Genomic DNA, 22,744 nt, shown 5'->3' on the forward strand with positions numbered 1-22,744 from the left:
AGCGGGCAGGCCTGGTCCGGGACCCGCGGGGGGTCGGAGCTTCAGCGATGGGATCCCGGCTGGCGGGGCCCGTCCCGCTCCATCCCTCCCGGGCTGCAAAGGGGAGGGCCCCCCCGCGCTGTCACCCGCTCGCTCCCTGCCCGCCCGCTGCAGGGGTTGCTGCCCTTTCCCCGTCCGCGGCTCGGCCGGGCGCCAGGCCGGGTGGGGAGGCTGCAGCTCCCGGGGCCTCCCTTTCCTCCCCACCCAGCCCGGCTGCTCTCCGCCTTCTCCCCGCCGTGCCAGCCAGCCTCTCTCTGGGTCTTCACTACCGGGTCAGGCTGGAGGCGAGCGTGATCAGACACCCCCCTCCCCCAGCACACACAGTCCTGCTCCTCCCCCTCCTCCTCTCCGGGCCGTCTCCATCCCTCCCTCCCTCCCTCCCCGCCCGCTCCCCTCCCTCCTTCCCCGCTGCCACTTACTGTACAACTAGTGCACACACACACTCGCACTCCCAGGGTCCCGGCTGCCGCAGCTGCCATGGCCATCCGCTAAACACACCCAGACTGACAGCCAGGCACGGGCAGAGTCACCCCCACTCCCCACCTCTCCATCCTCCTCGCCGCCCGGCGGCCACGGCCCCTGCGGTGCCTTGCAGCCGGCCGGGAGCCGCCGCAGCCCCGGACCCAGCCCCCCGCCCCAAAAAGGAGCCAGGCTCCGGACCAGCACCCAGCACGCCGGGGAGACTCCGCCAGCCCATCCCCACTGCAATGTCCAAGGGCTTGAAAAAGAAAAGCCACTGGACGAGCAGAGTCCACGAGATTGTCCTAGGCAGGAACCAAGAGGGGCAGCTGGGCTTTGAGCTGAAAGGGGGAGCGGAGAACGGGCAGTTCCCGTACCTGGGGGAGGTGAAGCCCGGCAAGGTGGCCTATGAGAGCGGCAGCAAGTTGGTGCCGGAGGAGCTGCTGCTGGAGGTGAACGAGACCCCCGTGGCCGGGCTCACCATCAGGGATGTGCTGGCCGTGATCAAGCACTGCAAGGACCCCATCCGGCTCAAGTGTGTCAAGCAAGGTAAGGGCCAGCTGCCGCGTGCCTGCTGCGCCTCGGCGGGCGGGCCAGGGGCGGACCGGACGGGGTGACAAGGAGACGGGGCGCAGCGGGGACAGCGCCTGGGAAGGGCGCAGCCCGGGAGTGGCGAGGAGATGGGGTGCCGTGGGGGAGGGGAGACAGCCCGCAGACCCCGCCGCGGGGCGTGTAACTTTGTTCCGGCACTTTGACACCCCCCTTTCTGGGCAGGGTCCAGCACCTGGCCCCGGGGAGGCTGCGAGGGGCAGCGGCGCCCTGTGTGCTTGGAGGAATTAAATGTGCGTCAGTGACAGGCTGCCGCGGTTGCAGGGGGCGGGAGGCGGCCAAACTTTGCTAGGGCCGGGCCGGGGCGCACAGGCACCCCCTGAGGTGCTGCAGGCAGAGCCGGGGCCAGGGGTGGGGAGCTTGGGATCCCGGGTCAGGCAAGCAGCTCGCGGCGCCTCCAACACGCATAGGGAGCCGCAGCACTGAGAGGGAGGCGAGGAGCCAAACCTTGTGACAGGCGTTGAGGAGCATTAGCATCGAGTAACGCTGTGGCCATGCAGGGCACCACGCTGCGCCGCGTAGCCAGAAGGAGCAATAGGGCTTTGGCCGTCCCTAGCGTAGTCTTTCATATCTAGAGAAAGTGGCCTGGAGGCTGGCTTTGGGAGCTGGTACCCTTGGCTCCGCTTGACACTGGGCGTGTTCCCCTGGAGGTAGTGACTTGCTGCTGCTTGGCAGGTCCCTGACACCTTAGGGCGGCTTTAGCTTCCGTACAGTATCATTGTAGGAAAAATCCTCCACTTTATCTCCGATGAAAACAATCGCCTGGTGCTGGGGAAAGGGGATTTCATATCCTGACACCAGAGAGGAAAGGGTGCTCGCTGCAGGAGCCGGAGGGAAGTTAGAGGACAGAACCATAAACTTTAACTGGTCATCTGTTTCCCCTTTTAAAAAAATAAATATATATAAGTCCTGGAGTAGTTTAACAGAATTCCAGGAAAGTGAATATGATTAAAGATACTAGATTTTCCGTGTAACCCCTTTCTGCCCTTTCAACTAAATTGGCAGGTAGGGGAGGGTAACAGAAGGTTTGGAACAGTTTTCTGACACTCAGAGAAGTGGTGGCAGAGCAGAGCAGTTGTAAACTCCAGTGACAACCACATTCATAAGTGGTGCCTTGATAATGATGATGCAGTGGTTGATTGTGTGTTGGGGGGGGGGGGAGGAAGGAGACTAAGGCATTTCAGGCTCAGCCATAGGAATCCAGTTAATACTGCGGTGGAAATAAGTTCAGTGCCAGTATTCTATCTCCAAAAAAGGCAACCTTGGTACAGATTGGGGGGCAAAATGGACAGCTGTGTCAGCTGCCCCAGATTCTTCCTTAGTATAATTTTGTAGTTGAGTTTCATCATTTTAGTGGATGGCCTGTTATTCATGGTGGTTTTCAATGAGATTTCAATGAGATTCAATTTCAATGAGATTCAAATGCTTGAAAAATATTATTGGCCTGATCCAAAGCTCCCTAAAATCAGTGGGAAGATTCTGTTTGACTTTGAGTTAGTCTCCATAAGGATATTACTGTGTGTTCAATTGTTTACAGTGAGGTCACATCTCCAAACAACTGACATAACCTGGTATTTATACACTGTATATTAAGCTGGCATATTGGTAAATTCAGAGTACAGCAGTGTATTGTAAGTCACATTTTGAAGGACAGAAAAGTCAAGGAGACATAATAGTTGATGCAACAAGTAAAGATGAGAAAGGGAAAAGACTTAAAGCAATTCTACGTTGTTGTACTGGGTCACCTTTGGGCTCTGTGTTCCATGAAACCTGCTATAGTGTTTCAGCTTCTAAATAAATGTAAAAGGTCTCAGAGAGGTAGCCATGTTAGTCTGTATCTGCAAAAACAATGAAGAGTCCTGTGGTACCTTAGGGTGCTTCTGCACTGCACCGTAGCTCAAAATAAGATACGCAATTTGAACTACGCAAAGTGCGTATCTTATTTCACTCTTATTTCAAAATAGCTTAAACAGTGCCAATAGTCTATACAGTGCCAAATTTCAAAATAATCAGCTATTCTGAAATGTTCCTTACTCCTCGTGGAATGAGGTTTACAGGGACGTTGGAATAGCAAGCCTGTTATATCTGGAAATAACGGGCTTGCTGTGAAGACACAGAATAGCTATTTCAGGATACTCCAGTATCCTGAAATAATGTTGTAGTGTAGACGTAGTCTTAGACATTAACAGATTTATCAGGGCATAAGCTTTCGTGGGTAAAACCCACATCATCAGATGACTGGGAGTGGAAATTACAGAGGTAGGGGTATATATAAGAACAACACAAGAAGTTACTTGTAAAGTGTCTGACCAGTGTTAATGAGGATAATCAAGTCAGAGTGGATGTGTCTCATTCACAGCATTTGATGTGGTGATGTGAATATCAAGAGAGGGGAAATTGCCTTTAGCACACTACAAAGGCAGTTCAATCCACTCTGAATTGATTAGCCTCATTAATGCTGGTCCTACACTTGACAAGTAACTTTTGTTGTTTTTATATATACCCCCAACTCTGTAATTTCTGTTCCAACTCATATGATGAAGTGGGTTTTACCCATAAAAGCTTATGCCCTAATAAATTCCTTAGTTTCTAATGGCATGTATACACTAGGAAATTATTTCGAAATAACATTTGAAATAAAAACTCTCAAAATAACTATTTCAAAATAAGCTTATTCCCCAAGGAAAGCAGGAGTTTTTATTTCAAAATAACCAGCCCTTTATTTAGAAATAATGGGCTTGGTAATGTGGACGCTCTGCTTGTTACAGTAAACTTCCAATAATCTGGCACTTTTAGGATCCAGGGGGTGCCAGATTATCAGATATGCCAGACTATCGGAAGGGAAGGCTATGAGGGGTCTGGGGTGGGGTGGTGGGGGATGCCACCCAAGACCCCTCATAGGCCCCCCCTTCCGATAGTCCGTCTCTGCCCCGGGCATCCCCGATTCAGCCGCTGCTGGTCAGTTTCAGCAGCGGCTGAATCGGGGACGCCTGGGGCAGAGCAGCTGGGGTGCTGCCGGGTTGGTCCCATAGTGCCACCCCCTCAGCGCTGTGAGACCAACCTGGCAGCTCCCCAGCTGCTCTGTCCCAGGCGTCCCCAAGAGCAGCTGGGGTGCTACCGGGTTGGTCCCGCAGCCCCGAGGGGCAGCACTATGGGACCAACCCGGCAGCACCCCAGCTGCCCTGCCCCCGGCTTCCCCTATTCATCTGATGGTCAGTTTCAGCAGCGGCTGAATTGGGGAAGCCGAGCGCAGAGCAGCTCCAATTGTCCAGCTGCCCGGAGCACTTCTGGGTTCTCGATGGTGCCAGACCATCAGGAGTGCCAGAGCATTGGATGCCGGACTAATGGAGTTTTACTGTATTTTGAAATAAGGGTAGACCAAGGCTAAGTTACCATGGGACTCCTCAGATAAATGAAATGTGAATTGGTCTTGTCTTGACTGGGTTGTAGTAATTTCAGAAAGTGCGTAGCACTTTTCATTGAATTTATATGCCCAAAAGGAAAAAAGATAAGTAAACATGTCCTTATCTGATTTTGGTTATCTCTTTTTCTTTACAGAAAAACTTTAAAGAAATTATTTTCTCAATTAATTTTAGTTTTAGGTTGTTTTCAGTGAATGCATCATTAAAGTACATTAAACGGTGTCTGTCTTCTGCCCTCACCATTTCTCAAAAGTTTTATTAGTCAAAGTGGTTAGTGATTCACTACAGTCTGTGTATTTGTAAAGAATTTTCTCAGTACATTGGTCAGTGACATTAGCCAGGACTCCAATCTGTTACTTGCAGTTCCTTGAATGAGATGCAGAAGGCTTGAGTTCCAGGTTGCATTTACATTACATTCATTGCAATTCAATCATTTAGTATAGTTTTGGACAGGCTCCTCAACACACTGACCAGACAACCTAGCTATATACTGTGAAGTTGCAACCATGTGCCAAGGTCCTTGGACAGAAAGAAACTTGGTAGCTGGAATTACCTCTCCAATGTAATTCTGTTTTGTGCTAGTCTGTATCTTTTACCTGGGGATTCTGGCAAATGGAGTAGTTTCCAGGACATAGCTTCTTTATTAAAAAAGCTGGATTTTTTCCATATATTTTGCCAATTGGTTCCTTGCACCATGTAATCTATTACCGTATGTAGTCTGAGTACTCTGAAGAGCACAGACATTATATATTAAGTTTTCTTCCCAGATTGCTTTGCACAAGAGTATATTTCAATAATATAAGCAAAATGTGCAATAACATTCTTTATACATTTTTTAATCTGTATTCTCTTTTTAATTATAAAAAACTTTTAATGTGCTGGAACAAGGTTAATGAGACTATTATAATAATTTCTGCATAATTTATCAATGATATCTCTGTAATTTTTTTACTGTACACAGTTAATTAAAATAGCATGACCTTGAATGGACCATGCGACTGACTTATTTTTCAGTGTAAGTTGTCTTAGAGTGAAAATACTGTGAGCTAGAACATTGCTATTTATATTATGATATGAATGGGTCTTTGAGCACTTCTGTTTGTTTGAAAGTTTTTGTAACTCAGCAATCAAAATTCACTGTTGGATGAAATGTATGACTAATTCAGTTTTACAAGCATTAGCTTAACTCTTTTGGAATTGCAGAAGGGCAAAACTGCTTTATTGATTTTGATGATTTATTTTGTGAGTGGTTATTTAAACACATGTAGTTTTGAAATGGTAAAAAATTCAAGGTTACATCCCATTATGAAGCTAAATCTATCTGTCTGTCTGTCTGTCTGTCTGAGTCCATTTGTTTAAGAACTCTTCCTAAACAGTAAGACCTTGGGCCACTGAATTTGGTATGCATCTTCCTCTCACCCTAACTTAAAGCAAGGTCAGGATTTGGTTGTGCCTGAAAAAGTGCAAAAGGGAAGTGCCTGGAATGGGAATGTTTTCCAGGACATGGAAAGGGAGTGGGCAGAAAGGAGGGACACTATACTGCACAGTGACCATTGGGGCAGTTGCACCCAACAGAACCAGCTGAGGATGGGGTTTTGTAGAGGATACTGGAGGCCAGCCCCTGGATCCATGCTCCCTCTGGACATGCTGCAAGTCAGGGTAGGTCAGCCCAGACCCCAGAACACTGCCCCTCCAACAGGCTGGAGGGTAGAGGGTCAGCAAGAGGCTGAGAGCACCTGTGGAGTACACCTGTCTCTGCTGACAGACTGCAGGCAGGGTGGGAGCTGCTGACAGCTGGGACTGGTCCCTAGAGCCTTGCTCCCCCCCCCCAACCAGCTGTAGGGTGTGGGGGGTAGTTGTGTGTGGGAGCTGGCCCCTGCAGTGCTGCCCCCCATCCTGCTACAGTTGCAGACTCGGGCCAACCCTCAGAGTGCCATCCCACCTCTCTGGACTAGCTGCAGTGCGGGGGAGGGCAGCTGGATGCCAGAGCCAGCCCCAGAGCCCCACTCCGATACAGTCTTGGAGGCTGGGGGAGGGGCACCTGGAGGCTGTGGACATTCCACAGAGCCCCACCTCTTTACCCCTCCCGACAAGCTGACCCCGGAGAGTGTAGTCCTGGCTCCCCGGGAGGAGCTACCATCCGGAGAGCATAGACCTGGCACACTGGGAGGAGCCACTGAATAGCTTCCCCCACCTCCCAGCTCCCTTCCCTGGGCCTGCTGCCCTGAGTTTGCACCTGCTACCCTCTGCCCTCACTTCTGCACCTACTCCCTGCCTTGAGTTTTTCCCCTTCCTCCCCCTCACCTGAGTCCCCCACCCCATGCCTTTTGCCCCCATACTAATCCCTTTGGACCCCCATCATCTGCCCTCACTCTAGCAACCTCCACTTCCTGCCCTGTACCCCCCAGCCCTTCCAGTCCCCTGCCCATACTCCTTCACCCTCACCCCCTATCCTGAGACCCCCTGCCATCCCCTGCCCTGTCTGCAGCCCCCCACCCAACCACCTGCCCTGATTTCTGCACCCCCCACTCCTTGCCCTGAACATGCCACACCCCAAACCTTGTGCCCTGAGCCCCCACCACCCCCACTCCAGCAGCCTCCACTCCCTGCCCTGAGCCCCCCAACCCTCACAGCTCCCTGCCCTCACTGCACCCTCACCCCTTTTGAATTCTACCAAAAGACAGAAAACCTGCAAATATTGTCTACCAACAAGTTCTATCTAATGTTTGAATCACTTTCCTTCTTTTATTAATACAGTAGACTTCCGATAATCTGGAACCTTTGGGACCTAGGTAGTGCCAGATTATTGGATGTGCCGGACTATCAGTCGGTACTATAAACTGGTTATATATATATACTATACACAGTATATACTGTATATTAAGTGATTTTAATCCTTTTTATTGTACATACTGTATACAGTATACTGTAATGTTTTTGTTTTTTTAACCCTTTTTTACCCTTTTTGCTTGGTTCTGCCACTGTCACTGCTGCCTTGTGACTCGTTTTTTGCCGAAGGTCACTCACTAGGGTCTTGCCATTTTGATGCCGGACTATCAGAAGTGCCATACAATTGGATGCCGGATTATCGGAGTTTTACTGTACATACTTAATTTTCCTTCATTTTTTGAAAAATACGATTATTTACATAAACCATGCCCATTTTTCTTTTATTTATTAATCCTTCCCCCCCCCCCAAACTCATTACTTCCCTTAAAGACTAAAGCAACACGGACACTTCTGATAATATTTTTTTTATAAAGTCCACAAAGCACCAGCCTTCAAGTATTTCACATGGAAAAGCAAAACCTCTTAATGCAGTGTTGCTACATATCATTGGGAGGAGCAAACCTTCTGGAAAACTAGTTAGCAATTATGGGACATGGCCTTATGTTGGACATAAAGCTATGGCCCACAATCCATAAGGAATTTAATAGGCAGAATTACCTCACAGACTTTGTACAATGAAGATAAACTCATAGAATTTTAGTGTAATAGCAAGCATTATGGTTTATATCCTATTAATAGTAGTCCACAGAGTATGTATTTGTGGGAGACTATTTGCTATTTATTACCCAACTTGTTGGTCATTTATTATGACCTTGTTGCTAGAATCATGATGATTCTGTTAAAAACATATGGAGTGAAATCCTGACTCAATTAAACTCAATAGCAAAACTCCGGTTGGGGTGAACAGACATTATTTCACCCTTAGGGTCTGATAGATTTTGAGACATTATTGTACCAATGGAAGAAGATTGCAAAGCAATGGCATTACTAATCAGATCAAATTGTAATTGTAATGCATTATGAACTTCTATTCCAAGTCATTTTGATGCCTGAAAGAATTCCAGTGAGTCCATAGATGAAGAGGAAATACTGACACTAATTTCAAACTTGGCAGCTTTTATATGTGAAATATTATGGATATGCTCCATAATATTAAGGACACCATTGATGCTTTATATTAAAAATACATGTCTAATATTTTTAAAGTTCCTTTCTTAACAGTAGGAATTATTACAAAGAAACCTTCTCCCTGACCCGCAGTAGGATGTGTATCTAGGTTGTGCATAGAGGAGATCAATAGGAAAGAAGGAACAGTATTCCCCGACATCACTCTGTGGCTATAACTACAGTTTCCATTTTCACAATAATTCTCTTCCCTTTCTACATAAGGTGCCACCATCCCAGTGGCACTGGAACACTTTTTATACTGGGGGTACTCAAAGTCAGATAATAAAATTGTAAAGCAGCGATCCCCAAACTTTTACCTTGCCCCGTCAGCACCCTCCAACCACCCTTGAGCTGGGGCTAGGAGCAGGACCATGGCTCTAGGAAGGGGGACATGACAGGGATAAGAGGGCTGATGGTTGTGCCACAGGTGGGGGCAGGTGAGGGGCCAGCAGCTGAAACCCTGGGTGAGGGACCAAGAGTGGAGCCGTAGATATGGGGCCAACCGCCAGGCTGGAAGCAGAGCTCTGGGCATGGGATTGGGATCCTCAATCTCACAAGCGGGGCCAGGAACAGAGCCTCGGATGCAGGATGGGGATAGTTCCTGCGCCAATCCACCCTCCTATTGTATTTTTAGTTAGAAAGCTACTGTGTGTTGGGCTGCAGGAAATCCTCACATCACTCTGTCATCAACTGGGAATCCTAGTTTCCCACCCCTAAATGTAGCAAAACAACATTGGATCATCTGAAACCAGGGATTTCCGAATTGAGGGAGGACAAAACATATTTTGCTTTATAATTAATTGTTGCCCGTGATCACATCTCTGATTAGGGTAAAACAACTCTGGAATATTAAGTCAATCAAGTGATCTGACCATCTGTACATTTCCAATGCTTAATAATATTAACAAATAGTTAAGTGACAGTAGTAAACTAGGGATATTTCTACACAACAGAGTTTTTCCAGAAAAATGGCCATTTTCCCAGAAAAACTACACTTACGTTCACACTGCAATTGCGTTCTTTCGACAGAAAGTTGAAAGAACGCAGGGGTTTTTCTGACAGCGGTAAACCTCTTTTTACGAGGAAGACTCCTATTTCCATAAGAGCTCTTTCATAAAAAGGTGGGTGTGAATGGGAAAGAAGGGTTTTTTTCGAAAGAAGAGGAAAAAGGAAAAAGCACAGGTTCCCTGGTGCCCACTCCATCCATAGTACAGGCAGTCCCCGGGTTACGTACAAGATAGGGACTATAGTTTTGTTCTTAAGTTGAATTTGTATGTAAGTCGGAACGGGTACATATTGTAGGGGAAACTCTAGCCAAACATTTCTCCAGATCTCAGTTTTATTCTCCCACACCTCACTTCCCTCGGTCTTTTATTCTCAAGCTGAGGTGTCTGCTGAGAAAAGCCGCTCCGCGTCTCCCTGGTCTGCTGGGGGGGGGGGGAGGGGCGCTAGCTTCGCGTCTCCCTGGTCTGCTGGGGGGAAGCAGCTAATGCGGGGTTGCCTCACCCCGTTTGTAAGTAGGGATCTGATGTAAGTCGGATCCATGTAACCCGGGGACTGCCTGTAACCACAACTTAAATGCAAGATGCTGTCTTTCGAGAAAGCAAATCACTTTTTCAATCTGCTTTTACAGTGTGGATGCTCTCTTTAGAAATAAGTTTTTCTGGAAGATCTCTCCCAGAAAAGCTTCTTCCGAAAGAAGCCTGCAGTCTAGACACAGCCTAGGGGTATGTCTACACAGCAGGGCTAAACTTGAAATAATCTATGCAACTTGAGCTACATCAGTGGCGTAGCTTAAGTCAAAATAGCTTATTTCGACTTTTGTCACGGTCTACACAGCACTTATTTCGAAATAGAGAACTCTTCCCCTGACCTCCTTTACTCCTCAAACAATGAGGTTTACAGAAGTTGGAGTAAGAAGTCCATTATTTCAAAATTTATTTTGAAATAATGGGATTGCTATGTAGACATGCAGTACGTTATTTCAGAATAACTCACATTATTCCGAAATAATGCTGCTGTGTAGACATGCCCTAGGAGATTACGTCTTTGCCTTGTTATTTTATGTCTTTTGTTTTGCTTTTAAATCATCACACTGATATTGAAACTTTAATCTGCAACTAACTGCTTTAATTCCTCAGTTCAGTTCAGTTCAGTTGTCTGCTTAAAATTAAGTATGTGTTTAAATGTTTTGCTGAAGAGAGATTAATTTAGGCACATTCTTGCTGAATTTGGGCCTTAGCTATTAAGAACACCTTAGCGTGTAATAGGGTGGTGGATTTTTGTAATCTGTTTGTTAAAATTGTCAGGTGAACAAACTTTGTTGTACTTTGAACTTCGTCTTGAAAATCTTTTATATTTTTTAAAATAGACATTTTATACTTTACAAAATTAAAGGGTTAATATTTTCTTGGCATATGTGTGTCACTGCCCATTATGCTTCTTTATGAATATAATAAAGGCATTTTTACTGGAACTTCTTTGGTTAGTTAAATGCATCAATAAAAATGTTTTCTAAGTTCATGAAAATACTATGTAAATACATATTGATCATGTGCTGTTATTTCTGCCTTTGTTTCTATATATTATTGCCTTTTTAAATGTAAATACTGAAATAAGATTTTGTCCCACACATAAATAAACTTTTTATAGGGCCAGCTAATTATTTTTTTTTGCTTTTGTTTTTGCTGTAAAATCACAGGTGTGCATCATTATTGAATAGAAAATCAGGGTTAACAATTGTGTGGTGTTTGAATAGCATGAGTGGCTTGAATACATTAATGCATATTTTATAATTTGAAAAAATAGTATTAAGATATTGTTTTTTCTACTTCAGAAAAAAATATTCATGATACTTTGAAATGTGAAAGTCAAACTATTAGTCTGGTTTGCTCTTAAAAACATGTTTTTGAGTTAGGCAAATTCCAGCAATGAAATCCAAGAGCAGTTCTCTATCGTTGTCTCACTGTTTAACTTTAATTCAAAGTCCATAGATGTTTAGGTGTGTGACTACTGATTGTGATGGAGGATATTTTGACAGCCATCTGCTCCTCAGAGACAGTCATGTTCCATATCAGGAACTCTCTGTATGTATTAGATGAGTGCAGTCCTGTATCACTGCTACTCAGTGGTCTTTAGCAATTCCATGAATGAAGAGGCTATGACTTTCATGACAGTGGATCATTCCACTGAGAAATGGAACAGAAGAGAATGCAACTGCTACGTTTTGTTGTTTTGCTATAATTCACACGGTTAAGTTCAGGTCTCTTATACAGGTAACTGCTGGTGCTGTTGAGATCAAATTAATTGAATTAAATTACATTAAATTACATTAAATTATGCTGGTGGGAGAGCAGAATTTTAGATACCCTAGAAATTCTCTCTCTATTATTTGAGTAGCTGTCAAAGAGGCATCAATTCCCAGCATCAATTTCAGTGTCCTCAAGCCTCTAACTCCCACACAGTAGAGATGTGAAGCTCCATCTTTAGATGAAAAAGTATATTATTTTACTTAGCTAATTCCTTGTATGCATCATGGAAAAAGCAGGGCTTTAGGAAGGACTTAAAAGAGGAGAGGATAGTGGCTTTGTAGTGCAGATGGGATATAGGGTGTGGTGCAGAAGACAGCATATAGGTGGATTTGGGAGAAACAGACTAGTGAGGTTCTCATTCATTTCTTTGTCATATTGGTATGAACTGATAAAAAATGGGGAATAGGTGTCACTTTAATAAGGAGGGATCTCTGTTTTATTGAAGGTAACTTCAGAGTATTGATTTTGGGATTGGCTGCTTCTCCTCTCTGCACTTAGGGCACATCTAGACTACATTCCTCTGTTGAAAGAGGAATGTAAATGAAGCAAATGGAAAGTGCAAATGAAGCGCTGATTTAAATATCCTGTGCTTCATTTGCAAATTCAAGTCTGAGCGTTTTTTTGAAAAAGGGTTTTTGAAAGTTAAAGCGCAGACTAGACAGGGTTCTTTTGAAAAAACAAACAAACCCTTTTTCGAAAGAACCCATACTCCTGAAAAAATGAGGACTACGGGTTCTTTTGAAAAATGTTTTTTTTTTAAAGAACCCCATCTAGACTGCGCTTTCATTTTCGAAAAACCCTTTTTCGAAAAAGCGCTCAGTTGCAAATATGCAAATGAAGCACAGGATATTTAAATCCGCACTTCATTTGCACTTTCGATTTGCTTCATTTACATTCCTCTTTCAACAGAGGAATGTAGTCTAGATGTGCCCTTAGTACAGAGGGAAAAAATCTTTCCTCCTCCAATTTCTCACCACAAGATGTTACTGGAGAATAATTGCAAAGCTTAATTTGGAGCTGGCAAAAATTCTTGTTTAGCTGTATGGACCTCTCACTTTTGTAAATCATGGGGAGAAGGGTAATGTGATTGACTTTAGTTGAGTTATATTGGTGTAAAACTGGTTGTAAGAAGAGAATCAGACTCTTTATATGCTTTCTCATATCCTTTTTCACATAGATGTGTGTCTGCAGGACTTTCAACTTAGTTTGAGGACTCCAGCTAAATTGTTCTTGCTTAAATTGGACGTTTCACAACATTGTGCTTAGAAGTGAATTTGGTGGCAGCGTTAATAACTGGTGCAGCAGTATCATGAGTGGGAGCTGCCTCTTTAAGAATGGGATGGAGCACTTGATTGTGAGACTATTTACAAGAGACTGAGAACAGTGTCTGGGACAGGTTGGCTGTGTGTCTAGAGAGCAGAAATTTTATATTGCTTCCATAAACTCTTCTCAAAACGTAGCTTTGTTCATGGGCTTCCATTTCAATCTCTAGAAAGTTTTGGATGTGATCTATCTGAGGTATTTCTGTGATGCTCATGACTATAGTATCTGAACATCTCATAGTCATCATTTTGCTCAGAACATCTCTGAGGGATAGAGAAGTGTTGTAACCCCATTTTATAGTTAGGGACGAAGGCACAGAGAGACTAAAGGCCAGATCTTAAAGGTATTTAGGTGCCTCAAGATGCAGATAGGTTTATCGTGGGATTATTATTGATTTCTGTGGCAGGTAGGGACCTGGGTGATTTTGAAAATCCCACTAAGCACCAATCTATATCTTAAGGTCCCTAAATATATTTCAAATTTTGACCTTATGTGACTTGCCCAAGGTTACACAGAACATGGAACTAAACCCAAGTCTAAGTCCCAAATTACAATAAAAATGACTGAGTTGTCCTTTATACATTTATTATCTGCGTGTGAATCCTCCCTTTCTGAAAGATGTGGGAGATTATCAGAATTTTAGATTTTCTCCCATCAGTTTAGAGCATCCTCATTAAAGCTCTACAGTGATGCAGATGCACTGATAAAGCATATCACAGGAATGATCAGATCGAAGCAGGCTTAGGGACTGGAAGGCTGGGGTGAGTTTCCATATCTGTGCAGAAGGCCAGCATTAGAAATGTGCACTCATTAGGTCTCTCTTAAGTCCACAAAATTAGGGATTCAGTGGGATTTAAATTGTGCTAGTCACATTTACCACCGCAGAAGATTATTACTATCCCATAAGTTCCAGTTGCCTAATGAGAATTTTGTTTTTATGGTGCCAAGGTAATTTTTCCAATAATTTCACCAACACAGATTCTATCCTGTGAAATATGGATTTGGAGGAAATGTGCATTTGAAGTCATCATAATGTAGGGATGGGGTTTTCTACAACTGACAGTGATTCAGGGAAGAATTTTTACATTGATATCTCTCCAGCTCTACTTATAGTCCTACTAGTCCCATTTTTTTTAAATAAAGCTCAGAAATAGAGAACTAGTGCCACTTGAGGACAAAACCTAGAAGTTGATTTTGCAGTTGTCATTAGCAACCATAATAGATTAACAGGATAAAGGAAAAATTACAACAGGCATGAAATGGGCCTCTGTTATATCATCAGCAAAAGCCAGTGTAACTTTAGTAGTCAATAGAGTCAATTTGATATAACACTGATGAAAATTCAGGCCCAATATATCTAATATATAGAAAAATGGTGCCAATTGCCTCTGATCTAGCCAGGTATTTATATTGCACTCATTTATATCTGAGCACCTAATAGCATTGATTGAACTGAAATGTAGAATATTACTTATTACATTATTTGTTTTTCTGCTTTTTCTACAAAATAGAAAAACCCTTTATTTTTGGGGAATGTGAGGAAATTTTAGGAAACATTTTCTCCACATTTCTGTCAATCAAATATGGATTTCCTAAATGAAATAGTGTTCATATTTCCTTGCATCAGATAAATCATATCCACTTTTTGGCAGTGTTTTATAAAGCACATCTAGCTTCTAGCATTTACAGCCTGGATGTGGCACCTTTTTTCTGTAATATGAAAGTGGACCTCTTTTTTATAGTCATATGGAGGGCTGAAGAGTTGTGTTGTACTTAGATTAGTACTGTAGTATTATTAAAGAAGTATTAAAGTATATGAAAGTTTTGTCTGAAACGTGTTACAAATACATTGACTGGGTCAATTCATTAGCTGGGGTTGATTGGCAGGGGTCTGTTGAATTCACTGGAATTATGATCATTAAAAAAAAAAAAATAAAAACTATGCCAGCTGAGGATGCTATTATAGATACCAGAGTTGTAACTAGGCATTTTGAGGCCCAACTGAGCAAGCATATTTGTACTCTCTACCAGAGGTAATGCAGAGGGAGAGGTATGTGAGGTCATGTGTCCCATTTTTTTGGTTGTACCACCCACCAACCCAGACAGGGTGAATGACCTGCTGAGGTGAGTCATGGGGTAGGTAGAGGTAGCACTTTCTCCCTGAATTCCACCATCCAGGCCTTCTGGCCTCATAGGCAGAGTTTGACTTCTGTTTGGGGCAGAGGGAGCAGCACCATAGGGCTTAATAAAAATGTTTGTGGATAGAGAATATGGAAGTTAGACACACAAGTATGTGTACGTGAAGTGGTTGCATGTTCACCCAATCACAGAACAGAGAAAATGTGGTATCATTTATATGACCATTCCTTATTAAATAACAAATCTTAATTTTTGAGATTTGGGCAATTCAGAATGCAAACATTATGACAAAATATATGTTGAATATACAAGAGAAGGGGAGAATGGTGATCTGTCTGTCTCTATCTCAAACAGAAAAAATGTGGCTCCTCTCGCTGAGTAAGTTATCTACTGAACTCTGGAAGTCTCTGGAGCACCTGGACTGGTATACAGGGGTTTCTTTTTTGGGGGGGGCAATGTCCTTGTATGCCCCCCCTGCAGTCTCTACATAGGGGTGGCTGCCCCATTCATCTTGAACCTCATTATGGCCCTGATAGATATGAGGACTTGCTTCTAGGGTTGCCAACTGTCTAATCCCACAAATCCAAAACTACTTGCTCCACCCCTGCCCCTTCTCTGTGGCCCCATCCCTTGTACACTCCATTCCCTTTCCTTCTGTCACTTGCTCTTCCCCAGGCTCACTCACGTTCATTAGGGTGGGGAAGGAGGGGGTGCAGGATCTGGGGGTTCAGAGTGTGGAGTAGGGCTATGAGCTGAGCCTGTGGTAGGGGATTGGTATGCTGGAGATGGTGTAGGATGTGCAGTCTGGGGCTATGTCTAGACCGCAGGCTTCTTTCGGAAGAAGCTTTTCCAGAAGAGATATTCTGAAAAAACTTCTGAAAGAGAGCGACTACACAGCAAAAGTGAATTGAAAAAGCAGATGGCTTTTCAAAAGATAACATCCACACTGAATTGACACTATCTTGCATTTAAGCAGTGATTACTGTGGATGGAGTGGCCACCAGGGCACCTGTGCTTTTTCCTTTTTCCTCCTCTTTTGAAAGAACTTCCTCTTCAGCAAGTTGAAAAAGCTACTGGGGGAAGCTGTTCTAGATTTGATCCTAACAAATAGGGAGGAACTGGTTGAGAATTTGAAAGTGGAAGGCAGCTTGGGTGAAAGTGATCATGAAATCATAGAGTTCACAATTCTAAGAAAAGGTAGAAGGGAGAGCAGCAAAATAGAGACAATGGATTTCGGGAAGGCGGATTTTGGTAAGCTCAGAGAGCTGATAGGTAAGGTCCCATGGGAATCAAGACTGAGGGGAAAAACAACTGAGGCGAGTTGTCAGTTTTTCAAAGGGACATTGTTAAGGGCTCAAAAGGAAGCTATTCCGAAAGATAGAAAATATGGCAAAAGACTGCCTTGGCTTAACCACGAGATCTCGCATGATCTAAAAATAAAAAAGGAGTCATATAAAAAATGGAAAGTAGGACAAATTACAAAGGATGAATATAGGCAAACAACACAGGAATGCAGGGGCAAGATTAGAAAGGCAAAGGCACAAAATGAGCTCAAACTAGCTAAGGGAATAAAGGGAAACAAGGAGACTTTTTATAAATACATTAGAAGCAAGAGGAAGACCAAGGACAAGGTAGGCCCATGCTCAGTGAGGAGGGAGAAACAGTAACAGGAAATTTGGAAATGGCAGAGATGCTTAATGACTTCTTTGTTTCGGTCTTCACCAAGAAGTCTGAAGGGATGCCTAACATAGTGAATGCTAGTGGGAAGGGGATAGGTTTAGAAGATAAAATAAAAAAAGAACAAGTTAAAAATCACCTAGAAAAGTTAGATGCCTGCAAGTCACCAGGGAATGATGAAATGCATCCTAGAATACTCAAGGAGCTGATAGAGGAGGTATCTGAGCCTCTAGCTATCATCTTTGGAAAATCATGGGAGACAGGAGAGATTCCAGAAGACTGGAAAAGGGCAAATATAGTGCCCATTTATAAAAAGGGAAATAAGAACAATCCAGGAAACTACAGACCAGTTAGTTTAACTTCTGTGGCAGGGAAGATAATGGATCAAGTAATTAAGGAAATCAGCTGTAAACACTTGGAAGGTGGCAAGTTACTAGGGAACAGACAGCATGGATTTGTAAAGAACAAATCATGTCAAACCAATCTGATAGCTTTCTTTGATAGGATAACGAGTCTTGTGGATGAGGGAGAAGCAGTGGATGTGATATACCTAGACTTTAGTAAGGCGTTTGATACGGTCTCGCATGACATTCTTATCAATAAACCAGGCAAATACAACTTAGATGGGGCTACTATAAGGTGGGTGCATAACTGGCTGGATAACTGTACTCAGAGAGTAATTATTAATGGTTCACAATCCTGCTGGAAAGGTATAACAAGTGGGATTCTGCAGGGGTCTGTTTTGGGACCGGCTCTGTTCAATATCTTCATCAATGATTTAGATATTGGCATAGAAAGTACGCTTATTAAGTTTGCAGATGATACCAAGCTGAGAGGTGTTGCGACTGCTCTGGAGGATAGGGTCATAATTCAAAATGATCTGGACAAATTGGAGAAATGGTCTGAGATAAACAGGATGAAGTTTAATAAAGACAAATGTAAAGTGCTCCACTTAGGAAGGAACAATCAGTTTCTCACATACAGAATGGGAAGTGACTGTCTAGGAAGGAGTACGGCAGAAACGGATCTAGGAGTTAAAGTGGACCACAAGCTGAATATGAGTCAGCAGTGTGATGCTTTTGCAAAAAAAGCAAACATGATTCTGGGATGCATTAACAGGTGTGTTGTGAGTAAAATATGAGAAGTCATTCTTCTGCTCTACTCTGCGCTGGTTAGGCCTCAGTTGGAGTATCGTGTCCAGTTCTGGGCATGGAATTTAAAGAAGGATGTGGAGAAATTGGAGAGGGTCCAAAGAAGAGCAACAAGAATGATTAAAGGTCTAGAGAACATGACCTATGAAGGAAGGATGAAAGAATTGGGTTTGTTTGGTTTGGAAAAGAGAAGATTGAGGGGGGATATGATAGCCGTTTTCAGGTATCTAAAAGGGTGTCATAAGGAGGAGGGAGAAAACTTGTTCATCTTGGCCTCTGAGGATAGAACAAGAAGCAATGGGCTTAAACTGCAGCTAAGGAGGTTTAGGTTGGACATTAGGAAAAAGTTCCTAACTGTGAAGGTAGTTAAACACTGGAATAAATTGCCCAGAGAAGTTGTGGAATCCCCATCTCTGGAGATATTTAAGAGTAGGTTAGACAAATGTTATCAGGGATGGTCTAGACAGTATTGGTCCTGCTATGAGGGCAGGGGACTGGACTCGATGACCTCTTTAGGTCCCTTCTAGTCCTAGTATTCTATGATTCCCCATCCACACATGCCTTTTTCTGAAAGAGCCCTTTTGCAAAAAGGCTTCTTCCTCGTAGAAAGAGATTTATCAATGTCGGAAAAAACCCTCTGTTCTTTCGATTTTTTTTCCAAAAGAATGTGATTGCAGTGTGGATATAAGTGAAGTTTTTTCAGAAAAACAGCTATTTTTCTGAAAAAACTCTGCAGTGTAGATATACCCAAGGAGAGAGGGGTTGGTTGAGGGGGAGAATGCTGGGACAGCGAGTTTTGGGTGTGGGCTCTGGCTATGTAGTGCCTACCTCAGGCAGCTCCTGGAAGCTTTTGGCATGTCCAGCTGCTAGCGGTGGCTCTGTGCATACTCCTGACTGCAGGCACCACCCCTTCAGCTCCCATTGACTGCGCTTCATATCAACCTAAAATGTTTACACTGGGGGGTTAGTTTGGCTTAACCATGCTGTTCAGGGGTGTGGATTTTTCACTCCCCTTAAGGTCTTGGCTACTGTACATTTAATTCCTGCCCCCTTACATTGCCAAACTTAGTGTGAAAAAGAATCAGGCCCTTTTTATTCTGTAGTATTGTAATTTTATAGGAATATTTAGCAGTATATTTTGTCTCAGAGTATAGTGGAAGTATGTTACAAACTTTAATAAATTAAAATAAAAACTATGTCTTCCCATAATTTAAGTGCAGCCTTTGTGGACTGAAACCCACAGCAGCTGTTTTACAGCCCACAGAAGTGTTACAGATCAGATTAGGAATGGAAGAACATATAGTCCATTTACATGGTCAGGGATATTGGTTAAACTGAGTGTAATTACCTGGAAAGCTACCTTCTTCAAATCCTGCTTTAAAACTCACCTCTGCCTTATATCCTACAGTATGGTGGACAGTGGCTAGATAATTGGTGTACTCTGACTGTTAACCATTTTGTTTGGTTAACCAAGATAATTTCACTGCTATTTTGTCCTTCTTCCCTCCACTCAGGTTTTTTGTACCTACCTGTAGTCTGTGATCATGCACTAAGATTGCAAGAACTTTGGGGCAGGGACTACAGTTTATTATAACAATCAGTGTGATTACTCTTAATTGAGGCCTCTAGCTGCTAATGCAACACAAATAACAATAAATCAGGATTCAGCCACAACCTATTTTTAATGCAGAATTTTTAACTGGGAACATTTTGTGCCTATTAGCGTGGTCTTCACTAATGAGCTTTATAACTGTTATGCACTACTGATGCAGATCTTCTGGTGAAAGCTGTAGTGTAGACAGAATTTGGACAACATGGTTAGAAACTAAAGACAAAAATGCCTAAGTCCTGGCTACACTTAGCTTCCACAATTGGTATCCAAGGTTGAGTTGTCCCTGTAGTGAAGCTAATGCTTGCTGGTTTAAAAACCCTTACTTGTTACATATATTGTGTGAACATTTCCTGAACAGTTCAGTTTTTCCTCTAGTTTATCTGCTTCATTTACTTGTGAAAAGCTACTCCACCCCCTTGTAAGCTTTTAAAAGAATTGTAGGAATTTCTGATAAGGAGCTTTTTCAGCACTCACTCTGTTTTGGTCATCTTCCAGTAAAAATAGCATAAAAGATTTCAGGGAAAGTATGCAATGCGGTCCTGGAGGCTTTATTGAGAAAATAAAGGAAAATCAAGATCTTGTTGTTTTTTTTCTTAGTTTTCATTAAGGTCTCCTGGATTTGTGTTTACATGGAATTCTTGTATTATACATGTGGCAGTGGGATACCTGAAATAATTGCAGTTAATTCAGAAAACCATTAAGCACAGATTTTTGAAATACGTCCTTTAAGCATCTATTGGAGATATTGGAATTTTTTGTCCAACCTTTACTTATGTAGCTGTTTTTTAATGGCAGTAATATTAATGTGTGTGAATGTAAAAGTCTGAGGAAACAAAAAGCAATAGAGTATCTTCTGCATGTGAGCAAAGCAGTGCCAGTTTTTACTGTTCTTTGGTGAGGCTATGTCTAGATTGCAGAACTTTTCCGGGATACTGGAGGTATCCCAGAAAAGCTCTGCCATGTCCAAGGATCGCGTCCACTTTTTTGAAACAGTTTCCAAAAAAAAGGACGTGTTCTTTCGGCATCCCTATATTGCTCTCGGTGAGAGGAATAAGGGATGTTCCGAAAGAGGATTTTTTTCCAAAACTTGGCCCCATGTAGACAGGACAAGTTTCGGAAAAGCCTCTTTCAGAAAAATGGAAAAAGATACGCATATTGCGAACCACAATTTGCATATCATTTTTCCAACTTTTCTCTGCAGTGTAGACATAGCCTGAGATATCATAGGTCAAGTAGGTTCAGCTTAGTCAGCTGAACACTTCCAAACAAATAGCTGCTGCAGAAATCAGTGCTGATAAGTGGGGAGTGTCCAAGGATCGTGTCCAAGGGGACATTCTTCCCTCTGAAATTATATGGATATGATTGACAGAATTTCATTTTTATTTTTTTATAATTCTGATATTTAATGTGTATTTTAAGTATTTTAAATGTTTTTCAGTGTTTATCGACTGATTTTTATAGTTATGGGAAATCATGGGGAGGAGCACACAATAACAGCTTATTGATAGTAGCACCAAGATGAAAAATAGTTTTGTAATCATGAAAACACAAATTGTCAACATCACATGTACAAATATCCAAGTAAATACTCTTATATCAAACTCTAAGAAATTATCAAGAAGCATTTTTATTATGTTGCATATCTATAAATTTAGATTGCTATTGATGGAAATATTTTTCCGGGGTTTGTGTGTTTATGTGAAATTGACATTTACTAACATTTACCAGTAAAGTTTAATCCTTCTGAGTCTCTTGTGGTCATTGTCACTAAGGCTATGTCTACACTGCAGCAATAGCTATTCCACATCTTTTGAGCATGCCCGTTATTTCAACATATAATGGGCTCGCTATTCCAATGTCCCTGTGAACCTCGTTCCATGAGGAATAAGGGATGTTTCGGAATAGAGACTTATTTTGAAATAAGTGTCGTATAGACAGTGCCAAATTTTGAAATAAGCAATTTGGAAATTGACTCAAAATAAGCTACGTAATTTGTGTAGCTCAAATTGCGTAGCTTATTTTGAGCTATGGGTGCAGTGTAGACTCACCCTAAGGTGCTAAGGAATGTGCTACTGTGAAAGGTGAGTTGCAGATAACATATTAAAACAGTGGTCTTTATATCTTTCTCTAGGCATGTATATTGCGCTTATCATAGGGATATCTGGAGAGCTTCCATATTCTAAAAAACCTACTCAAGATGATGTGCTGAAGATTCCATATTACTTATTGCAGCTTGTTAACCTTGGTATTGTGGCCAAATTCCAATAAATTTCAATCCAAGCAATTACGTTTTGCCTGCCCTCATTCTTTCTGGAGTCTCATATGTTATTCTTCTTTTCCTAAAGTAAAGTGACGTGTGTGTGTGTGTCTTTCTTTAAAAATTAGATATAATTAAGATTAGAATTAGGCTTCTCCAATGCATTTGTTTAATGTTCTCTTTTTAGTCTTGAAAAGAGATTAAGCCATCTTTGAGGGCATTCATTGTGTTATTAGTGTATTATGGTAGTACATGCTGAACTCTGTAGTCTGGCACCCTGAGGACCAGAGACCTTGCCAGACCATGGGAGGTCAATACTGTACCAAGTGGGTCTCTTTTTATTTCTTTTTCACTGAGGTGAAATAAACAGAACAGTGCTTGCAATGCTGCTTAATAATCTGTGACTGTACTGATACACCCTGTATAAGCCTGTGCCTAGCCAACACTTATCAGCTCTCTTCATAACAAAGCGTTAGTGTTGTTACACAATTTTACTGTATTGGCACAAGGAAATAAATAAATAAAGCATAAAAACAATGCTTACATTGAATGGCATTATCAACATTTCCATGGCTTGCTGGGCTCATGAAAGAATTTAGGGGTAAATTAGAGCTAAAGAAGCACAGAACACTGACTCCCAGTCCAGAACCCTATGCACTAGAACACTCAACATCCTCTGTATAAATGTAATTAAATTATATTTTGACATTATTTTCCATTAAATCTGGTTTGGATTTGTTCTTATCTTCAGACGGGTTTCTTTGTCTTTTAAGAATGGAGGATCAAAT

The 22,744-nt window shown here is 42.6% G+C and overlaps 1 protein-coding gene across 16 annotated transcripts in view; it reads left to right on the forward strand.

The window, feature by feature from the left end:
• The first annotated feature begins 402 nt into the window (after positions 1-402).
• Positions 403-22,744, forward strand: part of MAGI2 (membrane associated guanylate kinase, WW and PDZ domain containing 2) — a 1,124,289-nt gene continuing 1,101,947 nt past the window's right edge. For 5 of the 16 annotated variants that reach the window (XM_075926526.2, XM_075926542.2, XM_075926556.2 and 2 more), the window contains exon 1: positions 409-1,047. In XM_075926526.2, the coding sequence (XP_075782641.2) occupies positions 747-1,047 (301 nt within the window). In that variant the 5' untranslated portion in view covers positions 409-746. Of the gene's footprint in view, positions 1,048-22,744 lie in introns of all 16 variants that reach the window. The other 11 variants (XM_075926550.2, XM_089778482.1, XM_089778483.1 and 8 more) reach the window with 6 other exon arrangements.

This window comes from Pelodiscus sinensis, chromosome 1 (assembly GCF_052426305.1).
Source record: "Pelodiscus sinensis isolate ZL-2025 chromosome 1, ASM5242630v1, whole genome shotgun sequence".
In the NCBI taxonomy this organism is placed as follows: Eukaryota; Metazoa; Chordata; order Testudines; family Trionychidae; genus Pelodiscus; species Pelodiscus sinensis.